Source organism: Pyxicephalus adspersus, chromosome 5, assembly GCF_032062135.1.
Source record: "Pyxicephalus adspersus chromosome 5, UCB_Pads_2.0, whole genome shotgun sequence".
Taxonomy (NCBI): Eukaryota; Metazoa; Chordata; class Amphibia; order Anura; family Pyxicephalidae; genus Pyxicephalus; species Pyxicephalus adspersus.
The window spans coordinates 62,205,495-62,220,442 of NC_092862.1; the positions used below are offsets into that span (position 1 = coordinate 62,205,495).

At 41.2% G+C, this 14,948-nt stretch overlaps 1 protein-coding gene across 1 annotated transcript; it reads right to left on the bottom strand.

The window, feature by feature from the left end:
- Positions 1-565: 565 nt before the first annotated feature.
- On the bottom strand, positions 566-7,989 carry LOC140332060 (cyclin-dependent kinase 9-like). Its single transcript, XM_072413357.1, has 8 exons — positions 7,900-7,989; positions 4,644-4,738; positions 4,225-4,306; positions 3,788-3,878; positions 3,027-3,193; positions 2,221-2,392; positions 1,401-1,549; positions 566-947 (listed from the first exon to the last, which is right to left on the bottom strand). Exons 1-8 carry the CDS (start codon positions 7,987-7,989, stop codon positions 585-587), a joined length of 1,209 nt encoding a protein of 402 aa, XP_072269458.1. The 3' UTR covers positions 566-584.
- Between the last annotated feature and the right edge of the window lie 6,959 nt (positions 7,990-14,948).

The window sequence follows — 14,948 nt, forward strand, 5'->3', positions numbered from 1 at the left end:
GGATGTAAGACATGCTAGACTTTTCAACAACTGCATGTGTTAAGCAAGAATTATCATAATGCACAAAAACATTTGTGTTGTGCAGTTTTGTGCACTTAACTTTTAACAAACAAAGAAATAGGTGCCGGGTGGTGTGCCCAGCTAAAAGGGGCTAGCGGTTAAAACTGTCAGGTCAAGGGGGCAAAAAAGCATAAGTGGACTTTGTTTTAAAGTTCATAGTACACTTGTTGTAAGCACAGAGAGGTCCATTTGTGGCTACACACATGGACAAATGAAAAATAAATATAAAAAAAATGAGACAGCAAGTTTGTAGAAATTTTAATATTTTACTGTTGATTCTGCAAAAATACATACTCACAGAGAATACACGATAATATCACTTTACTGCATTTGTCTTCAGTTACTGTCATCTACTGACATATCCTAAAAGTCTATCATATTGCTTTCAAAGCAAAGCTTGAATTTTCAATGTGAACAAAAGTAGCTAAATCAGTTTGTTTGTTTTTTTCCAAGACTTAGCATAATATCAGCTTTTGAAAGAAGCTTCAATGGGGTCCCAGTAACACTTACTGAGCAATGCATCCTCAGTAGACTCGATCAAATATAGTCTGGTTGAATGCAGGGTTTCTGCACTGATTTGCTGGTTGCTGAGGCATCTGACCTCCACGTCGTCTGGGAGGAGCAAGGTATTCAAACATTGACTGAGTGTGAGCTGAAAGCATTGTCCTGAGTTCAGAAGGCATTGGGTCAGACCAGAAGAAGTCATGATCAAGACCGTGATTGCTGTCAATTCTCTGTGCCGGATCCAGGACAATCAGCTTGTCAATAAGATCAAGGGCATAGGCATCCTTCACATAAGCCTTTAGTCTATCCTTGACTTTTCTTTTTTGGCCTTTGGGCAGTTCTAATTTCTGATAGAGTTCATACTTGTCCACATTGGGCCATACCTATCAAGAGAAAGAACATACAATTAGAAGGCTTTTTCCAAATATTATGTAAGCAGGACATTATTGCAGACAAAATGTACAGTTTAGGTACTGTTTGTTTTTCTAAGCAGTGTATTTACTTTTATTCATCATACATCAACACCAACCTTTAATTTACATTTTTTTTGAGAGTCCTAAATGCTATTTAAATAAATGAAAGAGATAGGGGACTAGGAAGGTGACATGATTTATTTAAGGATATGGGATATGCTTCTCCTTTGATTGATCACAGGGTCCATGCTCTTGCATTCTGCAGAAAGAACCATGTAGGATATTGTAGGCTACACATCATGACCTTCATTTTTTGAGCCTTTTGTCTTACATGTTACTAAACTGTCCTAACTGTTAAGTAGAAGTAATTTATGCAAGGCAGTACAATGAAAATAAATATTCACAATGCACCCAAGTACTCACCTTAGATGTGATGGAACCACACAGCTGGCTGATTAGAGTTAGTTGGTGTTGTTCAGTGTTACCTGGCATGATGGGCATGCGGGTCCACATTTCGGCCATAATACATCCAGCACCCCACAAATCAATCGGAGGACCGTAATCACGCTCTCCTAAAAATATCAAACCAAAGTTAGGATATACAATCATCAAGTTTCTAAACAAGAATGCGTACATTTGATGGAAAGAAAAAAATAAACTTTAAACTTCCAATGAATGATATTACCTCATAGGCTTTTCTAAAGTGGAAATTAAGATAAATGTAGGATAAATTGGAAAGGGTTAACAATATATTGAATTCCAGTTTTACTTTAGATGTAAGTTATAAGGGATCATCTTGTCACTCACAGCAGAATATATGGCATTCAGGGTTCACTTTAACCTACAATTAGGTTTAATTGGATTGAACATAACAATTGGTTCCACAAACTGAATCCCTAAATGTAATCTTCTGACATTGAAAAATTCCACCAATTTTTAGCGGATCACAGTGAAAGTAGATAGAGATGGGGGGGGGGGTCTATACTAAAATTTATGTAAGGTAGCACTATGCTTGGAACATTTTTGGGGCTCTTGGGGCACAGTAGAATCACGTTACAGGTAATTGTGTTTTTTTGGGTACTGTATAATGTCTGCATAACAACAAATAAGGCTATGTTAGGTATGTACGGAAGCATCATCTGTTGATGAGGGGCCCTTTTCACTATCCCCTATGTATGTGTTAGTATTTTAATGAGAACAATGCCAAGATTAAATTTACTCTTATCTTATGCAACAGCCTTACCTAGAAGTAGCTCAGGGGGGCGATACCAAAGAGTGACCACACGGTTGGTGAATCTGTTCTGCTGCCTCTTTTCATCAAGGCTGAAGCTCCGAGCCAATCCCAAATCAGCCAATTTCAAGACTCCATCTCTAGTAATCAACAGGTTTGCTGGCTTCAGGTCTCTGTGAAAAATCTGATGGGACAGAACGATCAACAATCAGTGAAGTCAACACACACTACACAAAGAGGATGGTCTGTGAAAATTGTGGCAGGCATGGTGCTTCCTGGTTTACCATTTCATTTTAAGATAAAATCTGACACAAGTTATATTTTTGTTCCCCTTTTTAACAAATCATGTTCAAAAGGTAGTGAAGTGATTAGGTGATTAAATACATTCAACTGTATATATAAAGATGTCTCTGCTCTTCTTAGTGTTCTGACACTACTCACCTAGATGGTCCAAGACTGCTTCTCCCTCCCCCAGCCTAAGCTTTGGTATAGAGAGATTGCAAAAAAGCTAAATAAAATTCAGATTCTTCCTCTGCTGGCCCTTCACAAAATATATATTTCATGATATCCTAATGAAATCCAGAACTGCAATAGTTTGAGTCTTTTATATTTGTCTGAGAGCTTTTAGCAGAGGTTGTAAGCCTGTGTAACTTTACTAGAATATGTGCTCCTGTTCTGTATGACCTCAAATACACAGAAAGGAACACGTTCTGTTCAAGCTATTGACAAAGCTTTTAGACAACATTGCACAAACCATAGTGAACTATGAAGGAATGAGTGGGAAACAAAACTGAAAAACTGCTTGTGTGTTAACTTACCTTATTCTTATGGATGTAAAAGATTCCATTGAGTAGCATTTGCATGACCTTCTTTATCTCTGCAAGAGTGAATTTGACATGTGTATTACTAAGAAGTCCAGCTAGATCATGTTCACAGAAGTCAAACACAAGGAAGATGCTTCCTTTGCAGCCAATAATCTGATTTCCTGTAAAAGAAACAAAAAACATACATGAAAAAATATTCTTAGAAAGAGTAGGGCTTAAAGCAAATGCTCATTCCTCATTCCTACTTTTTCAGACATTAAAACCAATATTTGTCTAGAAATTCCATTTTAAACCGTCAGAGAGACAGATAAATTGAAACGAGCAAACCTGGCAAGTCATTTTTGTGGGTGGAATAACATTCTGTGCTGCAAAATCATTGTGTGCATGCAGATTTGTATGATCGTTGGAGAATCTTACATATCTAGAACCTGGCCAATTAGAATTAATGTACTGTTTCATTGTCCCCATCATAACTTGCATATACTATATAACATAATTATGCACGGATGGGGAAGGATATCTGATATATTGGTATGTAATCTTATTAATTAAGAACTGCACATTTCCACATAGAGAGATTATAATAATAAGTCATTTTGTGGATAAATAGAACCAATAGACCCCTTTTCAGACCAGTGCAATGCACAGGAATTTATTTACATATCCCACTTACATTATAACCATTCAGGGGTGACATGCAACTAACCCCCATCATGAGAGATCTGCACAATGTCTAAATACTGAACACTCCATACCTTTTGTTCTGCAAATCTCAATCAGATTTACAACATTTTCATGTTTCAGCAGCTGAAGAATTTTTATTTCACGTAGAGCTGTGATTGGAAACTAAAAAGAGAGGGATAAAGAAAATGAAGTTAAAATGGATATCAGAGCAAACCAAATATGAAATAAAACATACACGGAGCACGTCCGCAATGCATGCACATTTCTTTGTAAGAATTGTTCTGTAATCCAAGATACAGCAATGGAAGGACTTATTCTATTATATAACATGATGTAGAAATTGCACACAGAAAAGTTTTGAATTTGACAAGATGAACAGGTATTTGTTCAAACTATACAGAGATATAAAAATTGCTGGCCAAGCTAAAATTACCAGCTCAAAAGGGTGCGAATATAAGACGATACCAGTAAAGGATGACATATAGCTTATGAGTGAATATGTACTTACTCCTTCTTTCTCATTTTCCATCAATACTTTTTTCAGTGCAACTGTCTGTCCAGTCTGTCGATGCTTGGCTTTGAACACTTCACTACAAATAAAAAAAGGAAACATATATGTTAGGACTTACAAATAATTATGCAGTGACATATACCAAGTTCTGACTAGCGGTTTTGCAAGCAGGTTCACTGGACAATAAAATGATGTTACAGAATGGACCCCCTTGTTTTGCTATTGGCACACCAAATCTTATATATTTCCCACTTTGGATCTAATAACTAATATGCCAATGTATTCTGACAACACAGCATTCTCACATAAGCACATGTCAGAGATGTAATGTACCTAAAGACATGTAGCAATTGGGGTCTTACATTCATTGTCTGGGACAATGCACACACAAAGCCCCGATTCCCAATTTTCCTTACCCGAAGGTTCCCTGTCCAACCTTGGCCAGACATTTGTACTTGGACACCTCATCACAAAATGGGAACGCCATGAAGTCAATGAGCAGGTTCAGTGCCTCTGGAAGTATGGAGGAGATTAAGGTGAAAGCAGGACAATGAAGAATTTCCAGAGTTCTTAAAAGGCAATGCTGGTCAGCTCCTTCTTCAAACACAGGTAGTCATCTGATGATGCTGTGTTACTAAACTGGCCTTTTATTTGTTTTAAAATAGCTTACATTCATTAGCATATTCTGTTTTACAACCCTGGAACAAAAGAAATTGCTTAGGACAAGTGTGAAAAACCCTCCCCCCTTCCTGTATGATCAGACTCCCTCCTTAACCTCAAAACTGCCCCTCCCTCCTATAAAAAACACTCCCAGAACAAACAGCCCCATACACTCAGATCCCCCTTTTACTCTTTAACTTACACTCAAATTTCAGGCCAGAACCCAATTTACACTCAAACATCACAACCCCCCTTTAATGTCTTCTACAGACCTCAGAAGAATACCACACAGAAGCCGTCTTTCACAGGGCACCACACTGATACCACCTTTGGGGCAGTATGGGACCCCTGTTCCCTACTAACTCAGACCCCAGATAAGATGGCCTTTTTCCAGATTACTCAAACCCCTCTTTACACAGTGTGATCTAAATTTTCTTTGTATCACAATATAATCACAGGAATTTTAAGGCACACTTTTAACACACTCAAGAAATATAACTTTTACTCTATACATTAAAAAACAAGTAAAACATAAAAACATAAATTATATTTCATTTCAAATACTATCAATATAGCAACTCTTATTACAATACACATGTCTCATACCAATCAATGTGGATACATGTACATCACCACTTGCAGGTGAAAGTCTCTTCCAATAGAGTGCGAAAATTTGTTTTTACAATTACTTGTGTAATGTTTTACTTGTTTTTTAATGTATGGAATAAAAGTTAAATTTTTTGAATATTTTAAATATGTGCTTTAAAAGTCCCGTGATTATATTGTGATACAAAGAAAATCTACATTTTTTGGGATGTGGCACATTCTGTAAAGTATCTATCCATCTACCTCTGACCACTAGAAATAGGATTATAGCACAGTGTGGTCTATAGTTTTACCCATTTTTGTGTGAAAGAGCTGATCATGGATCACTTTCTATTCCCTACTGAGGTTATCACATTCAAACTAATTTTCCCTTAATAAATCCTTCTATTTATTTGTTTCATCTTGATTACAATTATCATTTTTTTTGCTCTTCATGAGAGACCTTGATCATATCAATTGATGCATATAGGTTCTGTATTTGTTTTTTGGTAAATCCTGTTTTCATTTTCTTTTCCTAGCATTTGTTTTTCCTCCAAATTATCTAGTTCTTCCAATTTATTTATGTTAGTGGTCATAGCTCTGCAGGCAGCATACATACCTGCTAAAGATAGGATAGGGAAGCCATTTCCAACAGGTCTGTACCTGAAATTTCAACTTAGTATTCCAAAATTTTATACCTAACTGATAATTCATATTAAAGTACAGGGTGACCACTTCAAGAAACCAAAACTCATTTATATGTATATAAATAATCAAGAACAAAAGGGTAATGCAAATTTCTGCCACTCTAGGCTGAAACTACCAACACAAGGTTTACCACAGCAATAGGCTGTGCTCTGGAATGCACACCTTTACTAGAACAAACAGACCTGATAGAACAAAGGGTCCTTCTCACCATAAACATATACACATAACTATGCTATAATTATGGTAAATAGACATTTAAAGGGGGATATGATCACACCATAGGAAAATACAAATGGGTAACTCGCTTCCCAATTATTCACTATAAGGTCATTACAAAGGACAAGAGGGCACTCTTTGCAATGTGGAGGAAGTTTAATCTCAAAAACAAAGGGATACTTCATAGTAATGTCTGTGAAAATATGGAATAGTCTCAGGAATTAGTTTCAGCAAGTTCAGTAGATTGCTTTAGGAAAAATCCGGTTGCTTTTCAAGAAGCATAGAATAATACTGGGTATTAAAGTTTTAAAGTATTGACAACAGAAACTGTTGATCCAGGCAACATCCGATTGCCTCAAGGGATCAGGAATGTCTTTTTTCAACCTAACTAATTTTGTAAATGGTGTTCATAATGAAAGTGGTGTTAAGTTTAAATTCCCAATCTTTTCTTTCCTTCATTTGTTCGAACAGGATTAGGTATTTAAAGTGAACAGTGAATCACTCAAGGTCCCCATGGATGTTCATTTTGTTCTTTTTCTTTTCAACTTCTATAAGTCATCTTTGGCCTCCACAATTTAATTTGAGAGTCATATCAAAATCTTATCTTTTAGGATCCTGTGAGTGCCAAGTGTCCCTTATATCATGACTGTGAATATGCCAGTGTTGCATGAAAATGCATTTCAAAGACCAACCTTGCCTTATTTATGTGGCTAGTTCACACCTATGTTTAGGATGTAAGACATGCTAGACTTTTCAACAACTGCATGTGTTAAGCAAGAATTATCATAATGCACAAAAACATTTGTGTTGTACAGATTTGTGCACTTAACTTTTAACATACAAAGAAAAAGGTGCCGGGTGGTGTGCCCAGCGAAAAGGGGCTAGCGGTTAAAACTGTCAGGTAAAGGGGGCAAAAAGCATAAGTGGACTTTCTTCTAACGTTCATAGTGCACTTAGTTGTAAGCACAGAGAGGTCCATTTGTGGCTACACACATGGCCAAATGAAAAATAAGTATAAAAAAAAACACGAGACAGCAAGTTTGTAGAAATTTTAATATTTTACTGGTAATTCTGCATAAATACACACTCACAGAGAATACACGATAATATCACTTTTCTTTACTGCATTTGTCTTCAGTTACTGTCATCTACTGACATATCCTAAAAGTCTATCATATTGCTTTTAAAGCAAAGCTTGAATTTTCAATGTGAACAAAAGTAGCTAAATCAGTTTTTTTCCAAGACTTAGCATAACATCAGCTTTTGAAAGAAGCTTCAATGGGGTCCCGGTAACACTTACTGAGCAATGCATCCTCAGTAGACTCGATCAAATATAGTCTGGTTGAATGCAGGGTTTCTGCACTGATTTGCTGGTTGCTGAGGCCTTCATTTTTTGAGCCTTTTGTCTTACATGTTACTAAACTGTCCTAACTGTTAAGTAGAAGTAATTTATGCAAGGCAGTACAATGAAAATAAATAATCACAATGCACCCAAGTACTCACCTTAGACGTGATGGAACCACACAGCTGGCTGATTAGAGTTAGCTGGTGTTGTTCAGTGTTACCTGGCATGATGGGCATGTGGGTCCACATTTCGGCCATAATACATACAGCACCCTACAAATGAATCGGAGGACCGTAATCACGCTCTCCTAAAAATATCAAACCAGAGATAGGTCATACAATCATCAAGTTTCTAAACAAGAATGCGTACATTTGATGGAAAGAAAAAAATAAACTTTAAAGTCTCAATGAATAATATTACCTCATAGGCTTACGTTGAACTTAAGATAAATGTAGGATAAATTGGAAAGGGTTAACAATATATTGAATTCCGTTTTACTTCAGTTGTAAGTTAAAAGAGATCATCTTGTCACTCACAGCAGAATATATGGCATTCAGGGTTCACTTTAACCTACAATTAGGTTTATTTGGATTGAACATAACAATTGGTTCCGCAAACTGAATCCCTAAATGTAATCTTCCGACAAATTATGTAAAGTAGCACTATGCTTGGAACATTTTTGGGGCTCTCGGTGCACAGTCGAATCACATTACAGGTAATTGTGGTTTTTGGGTACTGTATAATGTCTGCTATCAACAAATAGGGCTATGTAAGGTATGTATGGAAGCATCCCCTATTGATGAGGAGATCTTTTCACCATCCCCTATGTATGTGTTAGTATTTTAATGGGAAACAAATGCCAAGATTAAATTTATGCAATTGCAAGATTTACTCTTATCTTATACAACAACCTTACCTAGAAGTCGCTCAGGGGGGCGATACCAAAGAGTGACCACACGGTTGGTGAATCTGTTCTGCTGCCTCTTTTCATCAGTCTGAAACTCCGAGCCAATCGCAAATCAGCCAATTGGGTAAAAAAAAAAAAAAAGAGACCTTTTTTAGACCCGTGCAATGCACAGGAATTTATTTACATATCTCACTTGCATTATAACTATTCAGGGATAACATGCAAATAACCCCCATTATGAGAGATCTGAACAATGTCTAAATACTGAACACTCCATACCTTTTGTCCTGCAAAGTTTTAAGATTTACAACACTTTCATGTTTCAGCAGCTGAAGATTTTTTATTTCACATAGAGTTGTAATGGGAAACTAAATAGAGAGAAAAAAAGAAAATGAGGATAAAATGGATATTAGAGCAAACCAAAAATGAAACAAAACAATCACAGTGCATGTCTGCAATGCATGCACATTTCTTTGTAAGAATTGTTCTGTAGTCCAAGATACAATGGAAGGACTTATTCTATTATATAACATAATGTAGAAATTGCACACAGAAAAGTTTTGAATTTGACAAGATGAACAGGTATTTGTTCAAACCATACAGATATATAAAAATTTCTGGTTAAGCTAAAATTACCACCACAAAAGAGTGCGAATGAAAGACAATACAAGTAAAAGATGACAGAGCTTAAAAATAGATTTGGACTTCTGGTTCCGGGTCGTTTTGCATGTGTAGCAGCTTACTGAGGCTCCTGGTCACTCTAAGGTAACTTACTCATTATCCGACAGTCAACTCCGTGCCGCAACCCTACTCCAATAAACCAACCCCATGGCACCCGGCGAATAGTAACTTTTCTTGGTTCCCTGGTTTCTTGATGGAAAAGGCCGCGTGTCTTTTCCAACGAGGGCGAACAGCCCCTCTTTGCTTCTCTCTGCAGCTACTAAGCGTGAGTCAACTAATCTCCCCCAGAACCACACTATGATTGCGGAGGCGTAAGCAGTCCTCCTCAGATCATTGATATAGAGATAGACAAGGGGATAAAATCCTTGAGACAAGAGTTTAAGAGCCAAAGCACCAGAATCTCTACGGCTGAAACAAAAATTTTAACCAATGAGAAAGACATGCTCTAACCCAGAACTCAATTAGTGACCACGGAATTACAGATGCATTATCAGATAAAGTAGATGATCTGGAAAACAGATCAAGGAGGAATATTCTGAGGATTATAAGACTCCCTGAACTGGAATCAAACTGAGCAGTGTTCCTCTGTTTTACCGGAATGGTTGGGCTTAGATCACATATGCAAAGTTGAATGCATCCCACCGTGTGGGCCCTCTTACCAAAGATCTCCGGAGATGTACTAGTATTGCAAAATACTTGGTGTGTTGGTAAAGGAGTCCGAGATTATTTTTCTTTTAGGCAACTTTGTTGCTCTATTTTTGCTAGTTGTGACGGGAACTCGGGACTGATGGGGAAGGATTAGGTGGGCCTCTTCAGTCCATTCAGGTACACACCAGGAGTTGCACCTGCCCAGGAGGAAGGGGGGATCCCATAAGGTCTCTGGTGTGCAAGAGGGAAGGATTAGTAGAATTGCAGGAAGTAGCCTGCAAACAAGCTTGGTGGGGAATCAAGCTAAGAAGCGGTGTTGCTGTTACATGGGAGGCTGTTGATGCTGATTTGGTTTTGTTTGGGTTTATGGACTGTGGGAACCCCAGGCTGAGGCTTGGACCCTCACAATATACTTATCTTAGACTCATCCTTATTGGGGGGACATTCTGATGGATTATGGACAATTACACAACTAGGCTGAAGTAAGCAATTTTCTATTTTGTTTATACCCCCCATGGGTTGCTGAAAAGAAGCTGTTTTCTTTAGTTATCCCAATAAAGTCTTGTGTATGTTACACCCTTTTGGTAGGAAGCGTGCTGGCTGCGGTCTGAGCTAATCCCCAGACTTTACAACTGGTGCAGGAAGCAGGCAGCAGCACTGCAGAAATTTTTTTTTTTAAAAGTGAGAAGTGACATTTAAAGGGCTAGGCTCCCACGTTTTTGCTATGGAGGAGCTGCTGCGACACTGACACTGGCCACTGTGCAGCTGCAGAGGAGTGTGGCCAGCCAGCAGGAACCCACAGAGGTGCAGATGGTAGCGCTTAAGGAAGCAACGGCAATCCAAGCTGTGGCCTTACAGGATTCCACAGAGGCACAATTAAGGATGTTTGCCGAGACTGTGCAGCAGGTAACAGAGGGGGAAAAAACCATGAGGGTTGCCTCTAGCAACCAGGCCATGAGGGGAGCCAGCCATTTCCTCCAAAAGTTTACACCCACAGATGATGTTGAAACCTTTCTATTAATGTTTGGGAGGACTGCGGGAGGGATGGGTGGCCCCGAGATAAATGGGCTGGCCTCATTGCCCCCTTCTTGGCTGGGGAGCCAAGGAAGGCCTATTATGACCTTACCCCAAGGGACTTCGCAAATTATGACCGGCAGTCAGGGTGTTTAAATGGAGATATCGTATCGATCTATCCCCCCCGGTCCCAGATGCATGATCTCAGACAGTTGGCTACCAAGTGGTTGCAGAGGTGTGTCCACCTCAGGGTCCACCAAGTCATGGGGAACCTAAAACAACAGACCAGCTGGTGGAATATGTGGAGCAATACACCGTCGTGGAGAAGTTGTTGTCATCAAACTGTCCCCAAATCCCACCTCCACCAGGAGAACCAGGCCTCCCTCACCAGTAGATAATGCTGACCAGAGGAACCCCAGAACCCGCATGACTACACCCAAAGGGTCACCGTCTTTCCAGCAGGAGTACCAACCTCAAGATGGCCTATGGCCACATTGGGACCCAATGTCCCTAAAGAAGGAACCCATGCAGTGTGGAGGATCATGGAGGAGGTCCTTCTACACTCAAGGAGTGTGTACTGCTAGTCCTGAGACAGGCCCGCACAGTTTCGAATGCAGGGTGCAGGTGAAACAGGTCTCGGCCAAAGCCCTGTTGGACTCAGGTAGCATGGTGACTCTAGTACATGCTAAAGTGGTTGGCGAGGTTACATCTGGGGAAAACTTCTTCGTGTAATGTGTATACATGGTGATACTAAGACATACCTGACCGCGCCGGTCCAGATCAGCACAAGATGGGGCTCGGTTACTTACCTCATAGGGGTGGTAAGAAACCTGATAATATGTGAGGTTTTATTGCAGCAAGACTTTCCTTTATTTTGGAACTTGTGGGGGGAGGAATAGGAAAAAAAATGCCTAATAGGTGGGTAGAGGATGCTCTCCCTCTTACTGGGCAGGGAAAGATTCCGGTACAGCCCCACCAGGTGGGAAACCTTGATGGAGAAATTTCCCTAAAAGAAAGGTTAATACTGATCCCGCGCCTTGCCAGTCTTGTTGGGGGGGGGGGGGGGGGCCATTCCAGGTTATGGCAGGAGATGATGGGGGGGAATGTTCCTCTAGCCTCATCGATCCCGGTTTAAAAGTAAATAAGGAGGAATTTTGTACCGCCCAGTTGAAACACCCTACTTTGGTGAATGTCAGGGACTAGATTACAAATGAGGACGGAGTGCCTCAAGAACCCCGGGCAATTTCCCCATTTTGCAGTTTACATGGACTTACTGTACCCGGTTACCAGAATACGCGAGCAGAGGGTTGAACAGTTGCTAATACTAGGGATGAGCGAGAAGGTCTCTGATAGTCAATGGGCCGATTTTACCATTAATAGCAAAGCCCCTATACATGTTAGAACCACCAAATTTGCTAGGTAAGTGTAAGAGAACAGTGGCAACAAGGAAAAAATAGAAAGTTAAAAAAGATTTTGTAGTTTTCCAGAAAATGTCAGGCAAAGTGACAGCAGGCAAATAGGATTTTTGCGTAATGGACAGCGTCCAGAATGCAACACAAACATTAGGACTTTGAGAAAGGTTGAACTCAACCACAAGCAACAGTCTCCGTCGTAAAAACAGCAGGAAAACGCATCACTATTTAATGTATGCACCCCTATTGAATTTACATAGTTGCAAAAAAATCAACCCGAGGCAGGCTCAGCTGACAGGGTGTTTGGTGATAGGCAGCCACAGACTCAGCACAGGAGTGTGGGTTTCACAGAGGCATCATGGTTGGCCTAGTGCGTCCTTGTGTCAGTCAATCAGTGACATCTTAAATAGGGATATGATAATTGTTATAATAGTAGTAGTATATAGTAATACACCTTTCCTTCATTTTCAAAAAGGTGAGGCGATTGATATTTTCTGGTGACAGTCGTGATCTGTTGTCCATTACCACTCCGCCAGCGGCACTGAAGGTTCTTTTAGAAATTGTTGACATTTTGTCTTTGTAGCGGTGATCCAGAAGGGTGGCCAGCCAGTAATCATCCTGGTTTTTCATGCTGCAAATGCGGGGGTCTTTCTGTAGGCATTGCAACACGTGAACACACATATGATAGAGGGGTTCCCGGAGTTCATCCTCCTCTTGTCCCTCAGTAGGCGCCAAAACATCTTCCCCCTCATCACCCACCTCTTCTTCAAGCTGCAGCAGTTCCTGTTGTTCCGTTACCCGCACAATGCCTGGGGCGTGACAGCACAAATGCAGGTTGGACGGGTCCTGTCCAGCAGCCCCAACATGGTCTCCCTCATCATCATCATCATCTTCCTCCTCCTTCTCTTGAACCTCCTGATGCTGGCTGTGCACTATGGAGTGTAATGTCACCCTCCTCTCCCATCGCCACTTTCTATCAGGCCACACAGTGTATTATCAAGCAGAAAGATGATGGGAATGACATTGTTGCAGCCTGACTGCACCCGACAACGTTTGTGGCCTGCTCAAAGGGGGCCAGTACCTTGCACAGCACCTCCATCTGCAGACACTGGTCACTGGTAAAATAGCTCAGTTGTGTGGCTGTACCAAGGGCCCTGCTGCCTCCATGCACCACGTTGGCAGATAGCTAGCTTTTGCTCACACAGACACTGGAGCATGTGCAGCGTGGAGTTCCATTTAGTCACAGTGTCACAAAACAGTCCATGCGGTGGAAGCCTCTGTTGGTGCTGGATCATGCTAAGCGCCGCCTGTCTCGGTAAGTCCTGCAGTCCTGGGTACATGCGGAGGAACCTCTGCACCACCAGGTTTAGTACGTGCGCAAAGCAGGGCACATGTGTTATGCGGCCCATGTGCAGCGCAGTCACAAGGTTGGCACCGTTGTCTCACACTACGTTGCCTGTTGTGAGCCGGGAGGGCATCAGCCAAGCCTCAACGTCTCTGTGCAAAGCGGACAAGAGTTCTCTGACGGTGTGACTTTTCTCCCCAAAGGACACCAGTTTCAGCACTTCCTGGCCAACGGGTGCGCTTGAGGGAGCCGTAGTGGCGTGCCCGCTTAACTACTGCTGGCCTTTCCGAAGTGTCGAAAAGAGAGAGTTTGCAGATAGAAGGAATGAAGGAAGAGGAGGGAGAGGACTGGGGTTGTCCATGCTTTACCACCACACCCCTCTTTGAAGGTACCAGTTGCTGCAATTCCTCTTGCAGACTACCCCCCACTAAGCTATGCAAGGACACCCAGTGAGCGGTGAAGGACTGGTAGCGTCCCACTCTGTGCCTGGTTGTCCAGCTGTCCATGGTGATGTAGATTTGACTAGCAACCAAGAATGCCTATGCCCAGGAGAGGTTACCTATTACATGTGCATGTAAACTGGGAACAGCCGTGCGGTAGAAGTAATGCCTGCTTGGTATATTCCACCGACGCTCAGCACAGGCCATTAGGTCACGGAAGGGAGCAGGGTCCACAGAGCTGTATGGCAGTAGCTGCAAGGCCAATAGTTTGGCTAGATGTGAATTGAGTTCGATGACTCTTTTGTTGGTTGGGCCCTTAGCCTAATACCTTGAGCAGAACTCCAGTAGAGTGGGCTGAAGGGACTGGGAGCTAGGGGAGCTGAAGGGGTCACTGGAGTACCCATCTTTCGGCGACAAACATTGTCTGACACCACAAAACCTGCAGCCAGAAGCTGTTCCTCGCAGCTTGAAGTCTGGCTGTCACCAACTTTCTGAGATGTAGTATCAATGACAGTTGGAGGTGTAGAAGGAGTCAATGGAGGTGGAAGAAGAGACGATGACGTGGTTGCACCTCCTTCAAGAGAACGCAAGTACTGCTCCCACTTTGGTTTGGGGTTCTTGCACATGTGGGGAAGCAGGGATATTGTATCCAAATGTGATCCGGCCTGTCCCCTGCGAATCTGCCTGTGGCACAGGATGCAGATTGCTACGCACCCGTCATCGTCTTTCAGTGTGAAAAAGAACCACACTGGAGAGGTGT

Excerpts from the sequence above, each read along its gene's own strand:
- LOC140332060 (XM_072413357.1), bottom strand. The coding sequence starts at position 7,989 with ATGTGGACCCACATGCCCATCATGCCAGGTAACACTGAACAACACCAG. Across the intron at positions 4,307-4,643 it reads GTTGGACAGGGAACCTTCGG|TGAAGTGTTCAAAGCCAAGC; the intron begins GTAAGGAAAATT and ends TTTTATTTGTAG. Across the intron at positions 1,550-2,220 it reads CCCCCCTGAGCTACTTCTAG|GAGAGCGTGATTACGGTCCT; the intron begins GTAAGGCTGTTG and ends TGATATTTTTAG.